This window comes from Prionailurus viverrinus, chromosome E1 (assembly GCF_022837055.1).
Source record: "Prionailurus viverrinus isolate Anna chromosome E1, UM_Priviv_1.0, whole genome shotgun sequence".
Classification (NCBI taxonomy): domain Eukaryota; kingdom Metazoa; phylum Chordata; class Mammalia; order Carnivora; family Felidae; genus Prionailurus; species Prionailurus viverrinus.
The window spans coordinates 26,740,935-26,762,888 of NC_062574.1; the positions used below are offsets into that span (position 1 = coordinate 26,740,935).

A 21,954-nucleotide genomic window follows, 5' to 3' on the forward strand; every position below is an offset into this window, starting at 1 on the left:
TGGCAGTATTGACAAAGTCTGAACCAGAATATGGATTAATATAAGGATAGTAACGAACCAGCTACAGATAAAGCCACTTTCATGCCTGTATGGCCACCCAAATTGACACAAGAACATTAGAAAGCCTGTAACTATTTTTCCTATAGGTAAATACTGCCAGGTTATAAGTACAACTGTTTCTATTCAGTGATGACATATTTAAACCTATTACCTAATTTGAGAACAGTTGCAAATATTGAAACAAGCTTATTTGGCCTTAAATCACCTTCTTGACTGTGGTGAGCCAACAGTTATTTAGGTATACAGTAGGAGATAGGTGAGAAAGACAATTTGAGATTAGAATTTGGGTGCGAAAGATAGGTGTGTTGAATTCCTATCATGAACACAAGAAATACATCTTACTACATGGGTTATTTCCACCCTATTAAAATACCTACTCTTCTTACTCTGTGGCTATATGGATAGCTTTGTTTCTTAAGATGATTTAATAAAAAGGAGGTCCATGATAGGCAGATGGATTTTTGTTCTTCATGAATTAACAAGAAAGCAGTTCATATGAATTTAAAAGGGGGGGAAATGTAATAGGAGAGCTATGCCATCTACCAATAACACTGATGAACTGGAAGCATTTCTCTACTTAAAGTCTTTCACCTCAAAAATGGGAATAGGGATTCAAAAACCCAGTTATTCTGTGAACTCAGATCACACCCTCTTAAAGATCGTTTTATCAGCATTAAGAGCTGCAACTCTATGGGGCACCAGGGTGGTTCAGTCCGACTCTTGGTTTCAGTGCAGGTCATGACCTCACAGTTGGTGAATTTGAGCCCTGTGTCAAGCTCTGCACTGACTGCCTGGGATTCTCTCCCCCTTTTTTCTGTCCCTCCCCTGCTCACATTCTCTCAAAAAAAAAAAAAAAAAAAAAAAAAAAAAGGAGCTGCAACTATGTTTAATAAAAAAGTCAGTTTGAGAACTTATATAGAGAAATCATCCAAGTGTGATAGAATTGCCTCAAATAAGTGGCTTATACAAAACACCCATCTTACACTAGATATGTTGAGACATTAGTTAAAAACAGATTTGGGGCATGACATTATGTAGCACATACACACCCAATAATCAAATGTAGTTGACAAGTGTGGCTGAACAAACTTGTTAGGACAAGAAAGTCTTCCTAGTGTATCTGTAATGAAACTAGTTTCACATAATTTTTCACATGAGCTTTTTTTTAAGCAACCAATTCAACTATTGGACAGAACTTGGAAATTACAAGTGTGTAACATCTTATATATATATTAGTACTAAAACTTGTTATATATTTAAGTAGCTTCAATTTCTCAGCAGAATGTTTTTACAACTGTTAGTCCTCATATATATAAGTAGTTTACTAAATATGAGAACCTGAACATATCTGGTATATTAATGAAAATAATTATTGAAACCATTTGTGCACCTGATAGTTATTTCTTCCTATCTTAGGATTAAAAAAAAAAAAATCACTTCTATTTTATGTTCATTCAAATTTGCATTTAATTTCTATTTACATTCATTCAATCCGAAATCAAATACTTAATACAGTAAACTAAATACAAGATGAAAAGCAGAAAAATGTGTTACCCTCATAGCACTCCTAATAAGGCAGCTTAATATTTACTCTGATAGATGCAAAGCCAACTTGGGACAGGAATAAAATAATTAAAGAACACAGATGAACCCATTTTTCAGATGTTACTTCAAATAATCCACTGAGATAACATTTGTGCTGTAGTGATAAATTAAGAATCACACACAAAAGTTTTATATCAATCAGTAACAGACCACAGGTCACAGTGTGACAAATACTTTTATGATTATTTTGTCCAGCTTACTAGTGTCTACTCCTATGAAAAAGGGTAGATGTTTGGATACTGATGTTTTTGAGAAATTAACCATTTTCAAAGCCTCAAAATCCATTCTTCATAAATTCAACATTTCTCATGGGAATATTCTTAGATCTAACCCTTGTAGACTAGGAACCACATGACTGACTAACCAAAATAGGTCCTACATTAAATATAAAATCGAAGGCTCAGGGCGCCTGGGTGGCCCAGTTGGTTAAGCATCCGACTTCAGCTCAGGTCATGATCTCACAGTTTGTGAGTTTGAGCCCTGCGTCAGGCTCTGTGCTGATAGCTCAAAGCCTGGAGCCTGCTTCAGATTCTGTGTCTCCCTCTCTCTCTGCCCCTGCCCCACTCGCACTCTCTCTCTCCCCCTCAAAAATAAACATTAAAAAAAAAATCTTTCTTTAAACTAAAATAAAATTGAAGGCTCAGTATATTGATACTATCGAAGATGCATATTGCTTATAATCATTTATTAAAGAATGTTGAATTTATGGAGTATCATACATGCATTCTTACCTCCCACGCCCCTAATTATCTTCTATCTCAAAAAATAGTATGGAAAAAAGTCTCCTTGAAGGATTCAAATTACGTGAGACCATAAAGGGGAAAAAGAAATAATATAATTTTCCAAAATATCTGGTTCAAGTTCAATAATTCTTTACATTGTTAATCACAGCTGGTTTATAAATCCCAGTTTATTCTGTAATGCTACAAACCTTATAAAATCAAAATTAGTAGAGTTCAGTTCTCAGTGATTATATTTTAATTAAAAAACAACATGTATAAAGTAAAAAAATATCCTGTAACAGCTGGTTTTAAAGAAAATAATCGAGTGATGAAAGGAAAGCACTTAATCTCTTTTATACACTTACCTGGAATAATCATAAAGAATCCTCTTAGAAACTTAAGACTAATAATATTGACATCATACATTTTGAACTATGCTTGGATTTTTACAAATAAATATAGGGTAAGCCATATTGCATAGGTGTGTGCTTTCTGTCTGTGACACTAAAAGTGGCACTTGACATGTTTCACAGTCAGAGTAGGGATATCCATTTATGAAACAATGTTTCAGTGAACTTGCCTCAGCACAGGAAATTAATTTCACTCAATATTAAGTCTGAAAACTATTTGTATGGATGGTAAATATGTAATTAATGCATTTTATGCAGAAAATTTGCGGTGTGTGCCACTACTGCTGGCAGTGCTAATTATGAAAATAGTTTAACTATGGGGTGGTTATATAGCCAGCCAATCACAGTGCAAATGTTACTAGCAAATAGGACTGAGGAGGAATATTTTAGTGTAAAAATTTTGCTGGAATTTGGTTAGGCAGTCAACACTACAGTTAGTAAACACATTTGAAAACAAGTATCAGAGTAGCACAAGTCATTTACAGTCTGAAAGAAAGTCTATACTTATCACCATAGTTTTTGCGTTCTGTTTTTTCAGACATCAACTGTCATAGAACAAAGCTCTGCACGTTAAGTACAATTTCTGCCCTTATCATTTATTGTAGCTTCTAATTTACTAGCTACAGTTAACAAAGTTCTCAGTAGGCTGCTGCAATAAGGGAGGAGGAGGTCTAGAGGAAGTGATAAAATAAAAAAAAAATAATAAAAAAATAAAAGGCTTTCTGTCCAAAGATGAACTGTTACCAATTTCTTCATTTATTGCCAAAATTGAAAAGGTATATTTCCAATCACTTTTCGTGGTTCTATTTTGCTCAGTGTCATAGGATTTCATCTCATCTCACTTGAATTGCCATTTAAATAAGCAAAGCTTTCCTCTTTTCTGACTGAATTCAACATGCATAAAGAATCTTATGGCTTGGATCCTATGGCTCAAAAAGGTTTGAAGAACATAGCAAGCAGCAACTATTTAAAAAAATTGTAGGGTTGCAAAATATTACAAATTGACTTTGCACACTCAGAAGACATTATAACAAAAGGAGGTGATAAGACTCAACTGCATGATCATCTATTATACCAGTATGCACTGAAATGTATTTTTATAAAGCTCTGCAGATATTAAACCCTTTCACCAGCTAAAGTCATGGAAATGCGCTCTTTAAGGCAGGAAGTATTTAAGAAAGGTAAAGTTACCTTTATTTTTATTCTTTGTACCTGTATATCACTTATGTAGATTTTGTTACAATTTCAAAAACATAATGTCTTGTTCACATGTTTCCTAAATTAAACCACTAAGTTTTCTTATTCACTGTGGAAGACATTCATCAAAAGGCCATCAAATGTTTTTACAATCAAAAAATGTAGCCCCAGTATAGAAGAAACTCTTTTTCCTTTTGAAACTGCTGAGGAAAAAAATGTAAGGAAGGTAGACAGCAAAAACAGTTAAAAGTAAAACTTAAAATCTTAACAATTTGCTGTAAAGAGATTAGACATAGAGAGTGGAACATGATAACACCCTCTTCCCCTGGATCTCCCTCTCTCCCTCACTTTACTGCCCTCAGTATGTATTTTATCCTCTTTTCCATCCTTCTTCAGCCATAGGCTGAAAATATTTGGCGTCTTGAACCAAATACTGGTATAAGAACAGGGGGCGATATTTTTCCAGTGCAATGCAGGCCCAGGTCAAGGATGCAATGTAGGACATACAAATTATGCCCATTCCAAAGCTTCCAGTTAAGCTTAGCACATAGCAGTACTGCAAGTAGAAATGATTAAATAGATTTTTTTTTTCCTAGTATTACAGACAGGTATTGCAGCTGGGTTACTGAAAATAAACCCCATGTCCACCCCAATCCCTCAAAATAGCCACAGCTGTGGTTAACAATGATTCATTTGCATTTTTATTGTTTCACCAAGAGAAGAAACAGAAGTTGTCTGGCTTTCTTCACACCAACCAATAATTTTGCATTTTAAAGTTGGGATGTTTTCCATAATGAGCTGAATCAAAAATCTATTTGAAAAATATATATTTATATAAAAAAAAGATTCAGGTTGTTTGCACGTAAAACATCAACTGTTAAGTTTCTTTTGTCTTTGATTCCATGTTGCTGGAAAAGTTTGAACAAGCTTGCATGCTAATTTGTCCTTAGTTGCAAGTATTACAGGCAATTTCATACTTTGCCTAATGAAAGGATAACCCTTCTTCGACACAATCAGAACTCAACAGTGATTCAGAAGCAACATCCTACCCTTAATACTGTCAGTTTTGAGCCATCAACATGAAAATCCTTGATAAGGTTGAGAAGATGTCGCTAGGAATCAATTGATGTGCCTAAGAGTTCCACAATACTATTATGCTTAAGTTTTTTTTTTTTGCACCATTGATTGATTTTTTTAAAATCCATGTTTATTTTTCCTCTGTCCAAAGTGTTCAATGTAATGACACTGACTCTTCAAGACTGTCATTTTGAGCTTTCTTGTTTCACTTTACAGGATGCTCACATATCCCTTCCTCACCTGTTTTTGCCTTAAATTCATTAAAATCATTGCTCTGTCATAGATTCATACGTAGGTGCTCTGGTCGTTTGGAGATCATGGGGAAAGCTTGTTTTTTGTATGGCCCAGAGTTCGGCTGTCGTATGGGAAGTGGTGCTGAAGCTTCCCCACTCATCGTCACATCCATCTGCTCTACTCCACTTGTTTCCATTGGATATTCCACAGGTGTCTGAGGATTTGCTGTGCTGGCTGAAGCACCTCTTCCCCAGAAATCCCCAGGAGAAAATTTGACTGGGCTTTAAGACAAGGAAGAGCTATCATTCATTTATCTCAAGGATTATCTCAAGAGGAAATATTTCCCTTACATTTAAAGGGATGACACTTATTTTCATTCAATTTTATTTTTGTGTGAATTATACAAAGGCTAAATTTGAGCCATTGCTCCTCTAGACTAACTGCTAGAATTTCCTAACTGGTCTCTTTATCTCTCTGCCTTTGTAAAATACTCAATGATACTTTTTTTTTTTTTTTTTAAAGTCATTGTACTTCCCTACTTAAAACAGCTTCCCACTGCATTTAAATGTATTTAAGACAAACTCACATGTCAGGAATGTTGACCACCCTTTCATTATGAAGACCAAGATTCTTCCTCCCTTGGGGCTTTTGCATGGGCTGTTGCTGTACCTGTAACACCCTTGTACTTCTATTTTTTGTATGGGTGGCTTTTTCTCTTCATTCTTAGATGTTACTTCACCTGAGAGACCTTTCTCTGACGACCATGAATAGGAGCCCCCTTGCTATTATTCTCTGCTCTCTACCACCACACTCTATTTTTCTTCAAATAGTACTTGAACACTACTTGTGCTTACATATTTTTTGTATTTCCTTCTTTAGTTATTGTGACTCTCTTCTCACTCAATTGTAAGCTTCATCAGAACAAGGACAATTCCTATGTTAATCACGTGTCCCCAGCATGTAGCACAGCCCCTGGCACACAATAAATGTTGAATGAATGGGTAAAGAAGACATTTGCCAATAGAGTAGCTTACTTTCTTTCACAGGAGGGAGGGTAAACTATATAGCATTCAATATACGAAGATGTAGATGCTGTTCTTATGTTAGCTAAATAGAGTATGACACCTCTTTTGTTTATGTAACTTTGCACACATTTAAGTGATGCTCTTCTGGGTTAAAAAAAAAAAAAGGAAAAGAAAAGAAAGAAAGAAAGACAGTGAGAACAACAAACTCTGAATACCTGACAGGTGTTCGCGGGCTGCCAATAAATCTTCGAGGTGATCGGATTTTTGGTTCAAAGGAAAATTTTTCTTTCACACTTTCAAGTACAGATGGAGCAACATATGTAAAACCCTGAAAGACAGAAAAAGTAGACTACAGAATGGCATTTTGTTATATAAATCAAGAAAATGTAGTTTCAGTCTCTGACACACCAAAACAACAATGCACACCTAAACCCACTGCTCTGTATACACCCGTCTCCCCAGTCTCATTTCACATCTGTTAGCTTCTTTCCAACCATTTCTTGAGGCATAGACCTCAAGAAGGCAGAATTTAATTGAGCCTCGTATGCCAGCAAAGAATATTCTACTCTACTGAAAGGAGTAGAACAAAACAGGAAATTGTAGGCTCCACATTAAGATATTAAATATGATATATGCAAAGAAAATTCTAGGGTTTCTAGCCACATGCACATAAGCAACTAAGATTATCACTCCCCAGTTTCTCATTATTAGGACAAAGTAAAAATACAATTCTTTAAATTGGCATGTGTGATCTTCTGATTTTATACCAATGACTGGATAGATTTGATATTTTCATGATAAAAAAAAAAAACTAAATTTTTTTAATTCGCAATTATTCAGTTTTGCTAGCTTTAGTTCTTTCTTGGACCTTGCTATTAGGCCACACCAGTTGTCCTTTCTCTTGCTGCCAATGTCCTATCAATCAGTCCTCCAACTATCTTCCCTTTTATTTATTATTCCAGTCATCTATATATAGGCATATGAATTATAGTAAAATGACTCAACAAGGCTCTGGGTGAAGTCCTAAAGAGTGAGGTACATTCTCTAGTGCATATACTTTGTGACAGGTACATGTGGACTTCAGAAGCCATTTCCCCACATAGTCTAGTGAACTAAAGCCATAACTACCAAGAGGACCAGGCTGTACCTTGATCATCTTTGAATTTCCTTTAATTCTGTGAGAGGAATTTAAATAATTATTAAACTGAAGTTGTTATAACCACAATCCCCAAGTAAGTAGAATGTTACTGATTTTTATTAATTTCTAAAGAGATTGACTTTATATACAGAAATCTGGCTACAACCTAACAAATGAATTATTCTTATGTCCATTAGTTGGCCAATTTAAGTAATTATGAAAAGTTCAACAATACTTTAACTGGCAATGAGAGCCTAGTTATGTAAACTTTGCCACCACAACTTTGGATTTCTTTGTAGTGAGATAAGACATTTCTAGACTTTTTTATGGGGGGAAAATTGTCAAACTAGTTGAAACTCTGCAATGCCCAACTGAGGAAAAGATCTCTATGTTAAATCAAAGGTATAAAATCCACATCAGTAGAAAACAAAATTCCACAGAAGAGGAAAAAAAGAAAGCGATGCCAGAATTTAAATGAATCCTGTTGGGGTGCTTGGGTGGCCCAGATCATGATCTCATGGTTCATGAGTTTGAGCCCTGTATTAGGCTCTGTGCTGACAACTCAGAGCCTGGAGCCTGCTTTGGGTTCTGTGTCTCCCTCTCTCTCTGCTCCTCCCTCACTCGTGCTCTGTATCTGTCTCTCAAAAATAAATGTTAAAAAAAAATTTAGAAAAGAAAAATAAAATGAATCATGTCTACTTCACTAACTGAACACAAGATATTTTACCAAGGAGTATACCATGACTTTGCATCGTGTAGATATAAACTTAACAACATTCATTCATATTTCATCTCTTATGTAATTAAAAAGACTGTAAAATTATATTTTGCATATATGCTCTATTCTTATAACACTATACAATCATACACTTATAATATTATTATTCAATGTTAGTTACTCAAAGCCATACTGTACTATGGTGATTTAAGAATAATTTTGACCATACATAATTTTTGCATTCCATGCTAACTTTAGAACTTACCCTCCACCCCAAAATATACAACACTGTGTATTACACTGTGAACAGTATAAAAAAAATGGACAATTAATTTGGTGATAAATGTGGTAAACTCAGAAATAGAAAAAAAAGAAAAAAACAAAAAACAAAACAAAAAAAACTTTCCAAATGCTTACTTTCTCCATATTCCACTCTCTCTAGATGTAGTCCAAAAAGAAATGACAAAGGATAATGACAAGTAACAACAAAAAAAAAAGATACAAAATGAGGTTTTTGATCAAAATCTAAAAAATCTTTAAAAAAAATCTAAAAGCTGTTTTTCTACCTTAAGAGACAAGGTATAAAACAGTACAGAAACTTCTACAATGAGGATTAATTTATTTACTATTACATATGAACCAATATGTTTTGATGCCAAATATTCACTATTGACAGGTTAAAAATCCCCTACAAAGTTACACTAAAAAGTACCAAAAATTTGTAGCTATTTCAGGAATAGAATAGTTACAGTGAGCTCTTCTCCTCCTACTGTTATAACTGTGTGACTTTCAATTGAGATTTGCTAAGCCAAACATCATTTTAAGTCAGTGGCCCATGTATACTCCAAAGAATCATACAGTCCTATTCTAATTGCTAAAATGGAATCTGGATTATGAGAATTTTTTAATTTAGCAAGTTAGAAAACTTAATAAAAAATAGCATCTCAGGTTATCTACATGAACTGCAAAGAAGCAAATTGAATTTTCTTATTGAAAAGGGCCCATCCTAATACTTAAATTTCTTGTGGCAATATGAAATTCTTTCACTTACCAGAAAGACCTGGTTGGCACTTTCACTGAGAGTTGAGTCATCTGGGCTGTCAACAGGTGTCTGACGTGTAAACTTTGAATCAAACTGACTCACATCCTCCTCAGATTGCTTTATGAAAAAACAAAATGATTAGAAAATGATGAATGTCTGTATTATATATATCAATCAAATGCATTACTTGCATTAGACAAGACTCTAGATAGAACTCTTTTCACAGGATTTGACTGTAATAAAATATCAGAATACTCTTAGTAGGCAAAGACTAAAGAATAAATACAGGTGGAACGTATCAAAGGTCAAATTATATCTTCAAACTTTAGACATATATTAAAATAGATTATAGTACACCCTTACCATTCTTTATCATTCTTATAAAAAGTCTGTCAGATCACCTGGGTGGTGTCCAACTCTTTTTACTTTTTTTTTAGCTTTTTTTTTTTTTTTTAAGTTTACTTATTTTGAGAGGGGGAGAGTGGGGGGGGGGGGGTGGAGAAAGAAAGAGAGAGAATTCCAAGCAGGCTCTGCGCTGTCAGTGTGGAGCCCATCGCGTGGCTCAAGTGAGATCATGACCTGAGCCAAAATCAAGAGTTAGACGCTTAACTGACTGAGCCATCCAGGCACCCCTCCGCCCCCCCCCCCCCCCCTCCAAGCATCTGACTCTCTATTTCCACCCAGGTCATGACCTCACAGTTGAGGGATCAAGCCTTGCTTTGGGCTCTGGGTTGGGCATGGAACATGCTTGGGATTCTCTTTCCCTCTCCCTCTGCTCCTCCCACATTTGCTCTCTCACATTCCCACCCCCTCCAAAAAAATCTGAATGTCAATCTTCCCCATTTACAAAGCTTCAGTGTGCCTAGTCCACTGGCTAAATTCCTTGTTAGATATAATTTGCTCAGTTGGCCACTGCAGGTTTATAATAAACCTGAGAAACAACTGAAGCAGAGATTTAACACAAAACACATTTGTAAATGCTCTAAAGTTTCTTTCTATAGCTTATTTCATCCCTTTAGACTGCTCAGGGAGAAATAACAACATTCTACTGTTTGAGTACATTTTCTTGTGAAAAATGTCACCCAAATCTTTTTTTTTTTTTTATGAAATTTATTGTCAAATTGGTTTCCATACAACACCCAGTGCTCATCCCAACAGGTGCCCTCCTCAATACCCATCACCCACCCACCCCGCCCTCCCACCCCCCATAAATCCTCAGTTTGTTCTCAGTTTTTAGGAGTCTCTTATGTTTTGGCTCCCTCCCTCTCTAACCATTTTTTTTTCTTCCCCTCTCCCATGGTCTTGTTAAGTTTCTCAGGATCCACATAAGAGTGAAAACATATGGAATCTGTCCTTCTCTGTATGACTTATTTCACTTAGCATAACACTCTCCAGTTCCATCCACGTTGCTACAAAAGGCCATATTTCATTCTTTCTCATTGCCACGTAGTATTCCATCGTGTATATAAACCACAATTTCTGGGGCGCCTGGGTGGCGCAGTCGGTTAAGCGTCCGACTTCAGCCAGGTCACGATCTCGCGGTCCGTGAGTTTGAGCCCCGCGTCGGGCTCTGGGCTGATGGCTCAGAGGCTGGAGCCTGTTTCCGATTCTGTGCCTCCCTCTCTCTCTGCCCTTCCCCCCGTTCATGCTCTGTCTCTCTCTGTCCCAAAAATAAATAAACGTTGAAAAAAAAAAAATTAAAAAAACAAAAAAAACAAAAAAAAACCCCACAATTTCTTTATCCATTCGTCGGTTGATGGACATTTAGACTCTTTCCATAATTTAGCTATTGTTGAAAGTGCTGCTATAAACATTGGGGTACAAGTGCCCCTATGCATCAGTACTCCTGTATCCCTTGGGTAAATTCCTAGTAGTGCTACTGCTGGGTAATAGGGTAGGTCTATTTTTAATTTTCTGAGGAACCTTCACACTGTTTTCCAGAGCGGCTGCACCAGTTTGCATTCCCACCAACAGTACAAGAGGGCTCCCACTTCTCCACATCCTCACCAGCATCTATAGTCTCCTGTTTTGTTCATTTTAGCCACTCTGACTGGCGTGAGGTGATATCTGAGTGTGGTTTTGATTTGTATTTCCCTGATGAGGAGCGACGTTGAACATCTTTTCATGTGCCTGTTGGCCATCTGGATATCTTCTTTAGAGAAGTGTTTATTCATGGTTTCTGCCCATTTCTTCACTGGATTATTTGTTTTTCGGGTGTGGAGTTTGGTGAGCTCTTTACAGATTTTGGATACTACCCCTTGGTCCGATATGTCATTTGCAAATATCTTTTCCCATTCTGTTGGTTGCCTTTTAGTTTTGATGACTGTTTCCTTTGCTGTGCAGAAGGTTTTTATCTTCATGAGGTCCCAATAGTTCATTTTTGCTTTTAATTCCCTTGCCTTTGGGGATGTGTCAAGTAAGAAATTGCTGCGGCTGAGGTCAGAGAGGTTTTTCCCTGCTTTCTCCTCTAGGGTTTTGATGGTTTCCTGTCTCACATTCAGGTCCTTTATCCATTTTGAGTTTGTTTTTTGTGAATGGTGTAAGAAAGTGGTCTGGTTTCATCCTTCTGCATGTTGCTGTCCATCCAGTTCTCCCAGCACCATTTGTTAGAGACTGTCTTTTTTCCATTGGATATTCTTTCCTGCTTTGTCAAAGATGAGTTGGCCATACTTTTGTGGGTCTAGTTCTGGGGTTTCTATTCTATTCCATTGGTCTATGTTCTATTTTTGTGTCAATACCATGCTGTCTTGATGATTACAGCTTTGTAGTAGAGGCTAAAGTCTGGGATTGTGATGCCTCCTGCTTTGGTCTTCTTCAAAATTACTTTGGCTATTCGGGGCCTTTTGTGGTTCCATACAAATTTTAGGATTGCTTGTTCTAGCTTCGAGAAGAATGCTCGTGCAATTTTGATTGGGATTGCATTGAATGTGTAGATAGCTTCGGGTACTATTGACAAAAATGTCACCTAAATCTAACTACATCTGTTTCCTTAATTCTTTCTCTCTGGTACAACAGACTTTGTGGTCATGTCAAAAGAGTTTAGGAACCAATATGAAGAAGCACCCGGTGTCCAAAGATGATAAAAGGTGAGCATCACTAAAGATTAGTGCAATGGATGGAAACACAAATAAAAGGCATGAATTCATAATCATACTTAAAAAAAAATCATAGAATTCATTGGTCAATTGGGAAGATGTTACGGAACTAATTTATTATTTTGAAAACTGGGAAAGAAACATTTATCCTGCCTTTCCTGTAGGAAATGTAAGAGTTTTTCTTTATGGATAAATTCAGTAATGAAGAATGAATAATAGTATGAAAATAAAACAATTTTGCAAACCCCTAATGAAATCTTGAAACTAGGCTAGAGTTTCTCAATCTCCGCACTACTGACATCTTGGGCTTCATAATTCTTGTTGTAGAGGCCTGTCCTGTGTAATATAGGATGTCTGGAGCATCTCTGGCCTCTATCCACTGCATTCCAGTAGTATCCCCTCCCCAAATTGTGACAACTTGTCTCCAAACCTTGGCAAATTGAACTTAGCTGAGAATTACTGATGTAGGCAATGATCAATGACCACTAACATTACTAGAAAAAAAAAAAAAAAATACAAATGACCAAAACATACAACATCAAAAGTTTAATCAGAATCAGATTAGGCATCTAAATCTAACTACTAGGTTTCAGAAATACAGGGAACAGATGAATATGGTCAATGACACTATGGGGTTAAAAATCAACAAAATCAAAATGTAAGGAACCCTACAGGACAAATAACCCAGTTTCTTCAGTAAGTCCTCAGGAGAGGAATTGAGCGGGAGTGGGTATTATCTACATATGGAAAGAGAACTAAGAGACACAATAACCATACTGTACATAGACCTTGATTGAATCATCACTGAAACAAAACCAATGGGGAGCAAAACAAAACAAAAGAAACTGGGGAACTTGTCAGCTTTTTAGTTGTAATGATAGCATAGCAGTTATATTTACGTTTAAATAAGATGACCTGACAAGCTGGACAATTGGTACATGAGGGTTAATTATCCTTACAATTGTATATGTGAAAATTTTAAAGCAAGTTAACCTGTGCTCCAGGACCAAATTATCATCATCATTATCCTCCTCCTCCTCCACCTTCATTTCAAGAAATATAAACTATGTTTTCTCACATTCTGAGGTGGGAGAAAGACAAGAACACACTAACCCATTTACTCATAAACATATTGTAATGATCTGAGTTATGCCCCCCTCAACATTCATATGTTGAAGTTCTAACCCCCAGGACCTCCGAATGGAACCTTGTTTGGAATGAGAGTCAGTGAAGATGAAATTAGTTAAGATGAGGCCATTCTGGAGCAGGGAAGATCCTAATTCAGTATGAGTGGTATCCTGATAAAAAGGGAAAATCTGGACACAGATCTGCATAAAAGGAAAATGCAAACATAAAAGCAGGGATCGGGTGATATGCCTACAAGCCAAGGATCGCCAAAGATTGTTATTAGCAAACCACCAAAAGCCAGGAGAGTGGCAGAATGGAAGAGAAGTTTCTCAGAGCCTTCAGAAGAAACCAAGCCTGTCAACATCTTAACCTTGGACATCTAGTCTCCAGAGCTGGAATACAATAAACTTCTGCTTTAAGCCACCTAGTCTGTGGTACTTTGTTACAGCAACCCTAGCAAACTAATACACATATATGCTGTATTTTTAAGAAAAAATTTCCAGAAAATTCAATTCAAAATAAGGTTGAATCAGAGGATAACCACACTTACCTTGATAACTATTTTGTTATGTATATAAATGTTAAATGATTATGCTATATACCTGAAACTTATATAATATTATACATCAACTAAACTTCAATTAGAAATAACAAATAAAATGGGACACCTGGCTGGCTCAGTTGGAAGAGCATGAGACTCTTGGATCTCAGCATTGTGAGGTCAACCCCCATGTGGGATGCACAGATTACTTAAATAAATAAAACTTTTGTGGTGCCTGGGTGGCTCAGTCAGTTAAGCATCTGACTCTTGATTTCAGCTTAGGTCATGATCTCACGGTTCATGGGATCGAGCCCTGCACTGGACTCTGCACTGACAGCAGGGAGCCTGCTTGGCCCTCTCTCTCTGCCCCTCCCCTCCTCACGTTCTTTCACTCTCTCAAAACAAATAAACATTTATAAGCAAATAAATAAATAAAACATTAAAATTTTTTTAAACTTTATTTTAAAATAAAATAGGGTAGATCTAAGCAAAAAAAAAAAAAAAAAAAAATGCAAAAAAGTTTCAACTACTAGGGGCACCTGGGTGGCTCAGTCTGTTGGGCAACCAACTTTGGCTCAGGTCATGATCTCGTGGTTTGTGGGTGCGAGCCCCGTGCTGGGCTCTGCACTGACAGCTCAGAGCCTGGAGCCTGCCTCGAATTCTAGGTCTCCCTCTCTCTCTGCCCCTCCCCCACTCATGCTCTGTCTCCCTTTCCTTCAAAAATAAATAAACATTAAAAAAAAATTAAAAAATGTTCCAACTACTTGAAATATTTAATTGTCTTTAGCAACCAACCTAAAAATAGTTAACATAGGGGTGTCTGGGTGGCTTAGGTGGTTTAACGTACAACTTTGCCACTGGTCATGACCTCAGAGTTTGTGGGTTTGAGCCCCACATCAGGCTTTGCCTTGACAGTGCAGAGCCTGCTTGGGACTCTCTGTCTTCCACTTTCTCTGCCCCTCCCCCGTTTATACTTTCTCTTTCTCTCTCAAAAATAAACATTAAAAAAAAGTTAATCATCCTATACTCATCAATTGCCACTGGTAGTAAGTCCTTGAAAAGACTGCATAGAATAAAGATTCTGAAGAGAAGTCAAAGTTTTCCGAATTGTTAATATAAACAAAATGTTTCTGAATGCTCTGAGATTTTCTTATTCTAAAAAAGCACGAGGTCTTTCAAATAATATGCTTTCGTGTATACATACCAACAGAGGTTTAAAAGGGGGTTCCACCTTCCTAGCCAGCAGTTCTTCCCAATTAATATGCCTGAAGAATGGATGAGCCTAGAAAAAAGGACCAGAAAGAAAAATCAAGGGAAACAGACTTCACTGGATTGACAAAGTAACTGCCTATTTGAAGTTACACCAATCACAAAATAAGCTGTACTTTAAACAACTACATACAAGCTTCACAAATACATAAAATTAGCACTATCTTCCACTCAAACCACCAAACAGATCAATCCCTACTTGAACTTCTCCAGCATCCCCAGGACCAGCTCCAAGACGAGAAGCAGCATTTCTTTTCAGCAGCTTTAGGGAGGGGGAAAAAAATTGATGAACCTTAGTCAAATTGATTAGTTTTCATTTATAAAATTTGCTTGTCTATACTGCTAATCTATTTTGAGAAAATATGATTTATTAATTACTACTAAATACTGTTTAGGAATAAAAAGTAAAGAAAATCTTTAAACAAATTTGTACTTTACCTGCAAAAACTGTAGGCTTTCTTTTTTTAATATATGTGTATGATTCTTTATTCAAAATGTATATTCAATTGTATCCATTTAAATCCCAGTAGTTGTGGCTTATTGTTTGGTGTCCTACCTTTTTAAGCAGATCTCTGGCTTCTTGTGTGAGGTAGGGAGGCAAATTGAGTTTACATTTGAGGATTTTGTCAATTGTTTTCTTTCTATTCTCCCCAGTGAACGGGGGCTAGGAGCAGAAGAGAGTGAGAAAAATCAGCATATAAAAAAAATAAAATCATCAATTTCCTGAATTAGTCAGTTATGCATAGACATCAGAAATATATGCTGTGATATGGGCTGACTGCTAAAGATCTGTGTTTTTAAGCAATGGGACAGAAGAAACAGCAACATCCTAGAAGAAACTGGGTTTCCACTATTAACTTTGTGTGGTAATATATGAGCCATGTGCTTATATTCTTTACTTTCTCTATTTACAAAATAAGGGCAGTACCTATTTTATACCTGTTTCACAGGTCTGCCGTGGCAGATCATTTAAAAAAAAAAATGTTTTTAAAAGTATAGGGGAAGTACTACTAATAAAGCATTATTAGCATGATTTTTTTTAATTTTTTTTTTACTCCATCAGTAACACTTTTAGAAAGCACAGAAAAGGTCTCTTCCTATAATGATTTATAACTACCCAGCACAGACCAGAATACATGCAGCTTTTAACTGTGCACCTACTGCTCCAGTCAGCATGTCATACATTAATGCTCCCAAACTCCACCAATCCACAGCACGATTGTGGCCACTTCTCATCAAGATTTCAGGGGCCCTACAATGAGAAAAATAATACTCCTAAAAAATTCACCCATTTGCATGTCATCTGAATTAGAATTTTAAAAACAATATACAGAGCCAATTGTTGCTATCGAAAATATAGCACACTATTATTACGTAGCCAGGTAAAAGTCAGCTATTACCCCCAAACCAGTTATATTTCTTTCAACATGCAGCTCACATGTATTCTATTGTTCCACAAAATGTGTGTGTGACTGTTCCATCATGAATAGATTCCTTGCATAGTCCAAAGTCTGTTAGTTTCACATGACCTACAATGAAAGATCATAGCATGGTTATTCTGAGAATTCTAAGTATGTACAGTGTTTGAATGTATCATACAAGACAATAATCTACAATAATGTAGATTATTAATTATTAACTTTTTCTGCCTTAAATATTTTTTTGAAGATACAAAGAACTAGCAAGGTGCCATCCATAAAATGAGATGCTAACTCCCTACAAGGCTAGTGTAGTCATCTTTTGCCAAAGGCTCCAGCTTTACCTATACCTAGAATTCTCTACCATCCTGAGAAAGTAAACACTGGAAAAATTCTCCAAAATCTGGCTTAAGTATACAACCCCTAATAAAGATATGCTGTACCTTTTTAACAGAGGTGTTAACCTGTACTTCAAATATGTAACTTTTACCACAGTGAACTGTGACTTGAGAGTTTTTAAAATGGTCTCAGAAAGTCACTGTAACAAGTTAGCTTATTCTGCTAATCCTGCCAGTTCAGAAAAAGAAATGAAATTGCTACATGGCATGGGACCGTCATCTCTTGCTTAGAAAGTAAAAAACTGACTACCTTACACAAAGAACATTTCAGTTCAAGTTTAGCTTTACTGAACTGTTATTAGATATCCCATGGTTCAACAATCCCAGGGACCTTACTATTCCAGGGTTGTTTCAGAAAAAAGAAAAGGCAATGGCCTACTGATTCAAATGTAAATGTGTACTTCACTCTGACACAGAAGAAATATGACCTTTATTTTCACAGAACTACCTGACACTGACACACTCAAGTTTATGGATCAAAGAAGTTAACTAGTCACTTCCCTATTCTATCCTTTGCCTTAGAATTCAGAATCAGAATCCAAGTTTGGGGGGATGAGAGCGGAACTGGGAGGGAGGCAGGGAGATACATAGATTCCCATGATATACTTGGTTAAGTACAGCATTTCTCCAAAAAAAAAAAAAAAAAAAAAAGGAAAGAAAGAAGAAAAACACAGTTTGAAATGGATTTATACTAGTGTCAGTTGTCCACACACCATTTTCTGTCCAAGAATTTAAAACTCTTAACTACCTCGTGTATCGTTTTGTAAACCTTGAAAGATCAGCTGTTGCTACCAGCACCCCAACAGCCTGGTTGGTTGATTGAACTGCAAAGTCTACATAGCCCATAATACTCTTGCATAAATCGAACGGTCTGTAGCAGCATGCAGTTGTAATCAAGACTCAGTCTACTCTACCTATAGCTGTACAGAATATTAGCCTTTCTAAATTTTTTTTTAATGTTTTTATTTATTTTTGCGACAGAGAGAGACAGAGCAAGAGCAGGGGAAGGGCAGAGAGAGAGGGAGACACAGAATCGGAAGCAGGCTCCAGGCTCTGAGCTGTCAGCACAGAGCCCGATGCGGGGCTCGAACCCACAGACTGTGAGATCATGACCTGAGCTGAAGTCAGACGCTTAACCGACTGAGCCACCCAGGCGCCCCAAGCCTTTCTGATTTTTATGTTTGTTGTTACAAAGAGCAAGAATAAACCGATGCCTACAATAAATATTTTCTTTCCAAGGCTGTATCAAATATTTTTGTTCCATTCTAATCCTTTTTTTCATAGCATCAAGAAAATTTATCATAAAAAGTACTGATTCTAATATTTATGTATTTTTATCCTTAAGGAAAACCCAATTTATAGAGTTAAGATTTACTTTCCAATTTAAGGAACAAACCAAAATTAGAGTTGGACTGGCTTTTGATATATAAAGATTTCAAAAGAATTATAAGCTATACAGACCAAGGATTAAACTGAAAGGGTTGAGTGGCCAATTATCCTTAACTCCCTCTAATCTCGTCAATTACAAATACCTAAATACCTAAATTTCAGCAAGTATTATGATGCCGTAAATTCTGAGGGAAGAATGTATAATAATAGATAAGTGACTATGGGGCTTTGAAAAATGACCATGACCTGTGAGGGAGGATTTTAAGATGATTATTTACTATAGAATTGTTTACGGTATATCTCCACCTTGGTGATTTAGCATGATATTCTCCGGCTTCAGGTCTCTGTAGATGATCCCCTTTTGATGTAAATGCCCCAAAGCCATGGAGATTTCTGCCAAGTAAAAGCTGGAAACAAAAGTGATTTAATAAAATTAAAAAGAGTAATATACTCAAAGCAGTTTATGTATGGAGCAAAATTCCTTGAAAGAAATAGACATGCACCAAAGACCAAATTAGTGGGGATGGGGGTGGGGATGGGGGAAAGAGATGGCATAGGATGCTGCCAAAAGGCATGATGACATTTATGTTTCACTTATTTAGTGAAACTATGTTTAATTTCATCATTAGAACATACTGCTAAAATTGCAAAGAAGTCCAGAATATGCCAAACTGTCACTGGTTTTTGTTCTGTTTGTGTGGCAATTAGGCCAATAGTCATTCAGATCAAAGCAATTTTCTCCCACCCACCCCCAATTTTAAAATCCCACAGGACATAGGAACTTTGTTATTCTTAGAGATTAAGTCTTAGTTTCAAAAGATACCTTATAAATAACCTAACCCTTAGAAGCCCGCTCATCCCTTAACACAGCTGCTATTTATATACAGTTCATGCCCACAGTATCTGCCCTCCCTCTTGCCAGCCAGCCCACAACTATAAACTGTGTGACACTCAAATTTATCTACCTCAAAAGAATAAAGGGCTGAGTCAACCCTGTCTGGATTCGAAAAGCACAAGGCACTGCAATACTGGCTGCATAACAATGTTGCAATCCTGCAGATTACTCCAGGATGGAGAGGGTGTGTCCTAGAGGACTGAGGCAGTTTCACAGCCAGCAGGACCACAAACACAGCCTCCAACATGGCTCAGAGAGCCTCCTCCAAAAAAGGGCACTTCATCCCTAAGGCTCTTAAATGCAGCTTCTGTGTTAGAAAAGGCCTGAAATTAAACAATGGAATGCAGTTTGGTAATTAAGGTAGAAAAAACATTTAAGTGTTTTCTATTCAATTAATGTGTAGGATAAACTGATTTATTGTTACCCAATACTGTCCTCTCACAAAAGGATGTATATATTTTTAATTTGAAGCAGATGCCATCTTAAGAAATATAAGGGTAGATCCCATCCTGGCCATAGAATCAATCCACAGATGATGTGTGCCGGTTTATCACCTCCCTAAGACTGCACCTTGGGAACTGGAAAGTCTAAAAAAAAAGAGGAGATGATTTCTGATACTTTCCATTGTTCCACACATAAAGTTTCACCGGAAAACCACACTCACCCACAGCCAAGGCAGGCAGCTTACCAATTCAAGGAAAGAAAGCCCCAGTGAGAATGGTTCTGTTAAGGACTGGCGTGAAGAGCGTTCCACCCAAGGCCTGGGGGCAAAGGAATGACGTGACCTCCAAAAGCTGCCCAGTCCCATAGATACTTCTCCCCCTTGAAGTTCTGAGTGACTGACTGGCTCCAGAACAATTTATTGAATCATTTGGCTGCCCACAGTGAGAACAGGGCTTTACTTTTAATTATGTGAATCATTACCTGAATCCATGCAACCAGAAAAATTTCACTTACCAGGCTGTGTCTTCCATAAATATTCCTTCTCTTTCTAACTGCATAAATAATTCTCCTCCTGTAAGGAAAAGGAAAAGACATTAGAAATAGAACAATCTTCATTTCCAACCCATTTCTAATGAGGGCTGTGCTTTCCTTTTAACCACAATTAAAAGGCATCAGCTCCTTAAAAATAAAAAACAGATCCTAAAAACTATAGGTTTAAAACTAAGTCCTCAGGATTCTATTTTTAGCAGTGTTCTTATTCTTATGTGAAATATATAAGTTTTGGAATTCTAGGTTTTACATCTATAAACTTCAAAATAGTTATAGATTCCAGACCTGAGGTTAAAAGAAATCTTGGTTAAAGCTTCTCTAACAGTTTAACCTAAGCAGAAAAATGTCAGTATATAATTGAGCCACCCTTACAAATTAAAATTAGTAAATGCCCTTATTCCATATTTTCAGAATTCTTAATCTAGAGGAATCTGGCAGCAGCTTTCTTAAAAGCATGGCACTATTCTGAATATTAAAATAAATAATGATAATAAAGAATTATATCCCACTGAATAACCTTAGAATCCATGAGTCCACAATGATGTAAATCAAAGAAGAGATCAATAAATTTTTAAAATGGGAGAGAAGGGAAAGTTCTTCATTACAGTAAAATGCCAAATAATAAATGAATGAGGTATGATGGAATAAGAAAAATCAGTTGGCAATCATCATAGTTAAGTGTTTCAAGCAAGAATCAATGAATGCTAAAACTGTATGTGAAAGTTTGATGAGAGACGAGATATTTAAATAATCCCAAAGTATCTCAAGATACTTATTCATTACAAAGGGAAAATTTCACCAGGGAAAAAACTGGTAGACGCCACCTCATACATGTGATCAAAGTTAACATCAACAGTAATGGGACAAAGATATAAATATCATGTACCTCCTGATCTGACAGAGAAGGACACAGTGTCACTTCGATGGTCCTCCCAAAAATGCATGACCTGAACCTAATCTTGAGGAAACATCAGATAAGCCCAAATTGATGTGCTCTACAAAATAACTGCCCTATTCGCTTCAAAAATGCTAAGGTCAAGAAAGACAAAGAAAGAATGAAGAACTGTTACAGATTAAAGGAAACTGAGAGATATTACTGTATCAACGTTAATTTCCTATTTTTGATCCTTTTAGTAGAGTTAAGTAAGATACTGCATTGATTTCAGAAAATATACACTGAAGTATTTAGGGGCAATGGGAAATCATGTCTGCAACACTCTCTTGAGCAGTCCAGAAAAAATATATATATACAAATACATGTGTGTGTATATATGTACACACACACACATATATATATATATATACACACACATAAATATGTATATATACACATAAAGAGAGAGAAAAAGAAGGATGAAACAAAACTGGTAAAATGTTTGGGATATCCAGGTGAAGGATGTGTGAGAAGTCTTTGTACTATTTCTGCAACTTTTCTGTGTAAATCTGAAATTATGTCAAAATAAAGTTACCAAAAAATGAAAAAAATGGCAACAGTCACATAAAAGTTAGCGAAATTCTGCAGCTTTCTGTTCCATGTTACAGATCATTGTGAAATCTGTTATTCAGAAAACTCACATGTGCTTGCTGGAAATAGATACTT

The 21,954-nt window shown here is 36.4% G+C and overlaps 1 protein-coding gene across 7 annotated transcripts in view; it reads right to left on the reverse strand.

The window, feature by feature from the left end:
* The window catches only part of RPS6KB1 (ribosomal protein S6 kinase B1), a 71,676-nt gene that overhangs the window by 27,578 nt on the left and 22,144 nt on the right, over nt 1-21,954 (reverse strand). For 3 of the 7 annotated variants that reach the window (XM_047831628.1, XM_047831630.1, XM_047831629.1), the window contains exons 6-14: nt 20,319-20,376; nt 18,773-18,873; nt 16,700-16,790; nt 16,423-16,513; nt 15,818-15,925; nt 15,461-15,523; nt 15,197-15,274; nt 9,238-9,345; nt 6,546-6,658 (exon numbers count right to left, since the gene is read on the reverse strand). In XM_047831628.1, the coding sequence (XP_047687584.1) occupies nt 6,546-6,658; nt 9,238-9,345; nt 15,197-15,274; nt 15,461-15,523; nt 15,818-15,925; nt 16,423-16,513; nt 16,700-16,790; nt 18,773-18,873; nt 20,319-20,376 (811 nt within the window). Of the gene's footprint in view, nt 1-2,620; nt 5,605-6,545; nt 6,659-9,237; nt 9,346-15,196; nt 15,275-15,460; nt 15,524-15,817; nt 15,926-16,422; nt 16,514-16,699; nt 16,791-18,772; nt 18,874-19,431; nt 19,949-20,049; nt 20,123-20,318; nt 20,377-21,954 lie in introns of those variants that run through there. The other 4 variants (XM_047831626.1, XM_047831627.1, XM_047831631.1 and 1 more) reach the window with 3 other exon arrangements.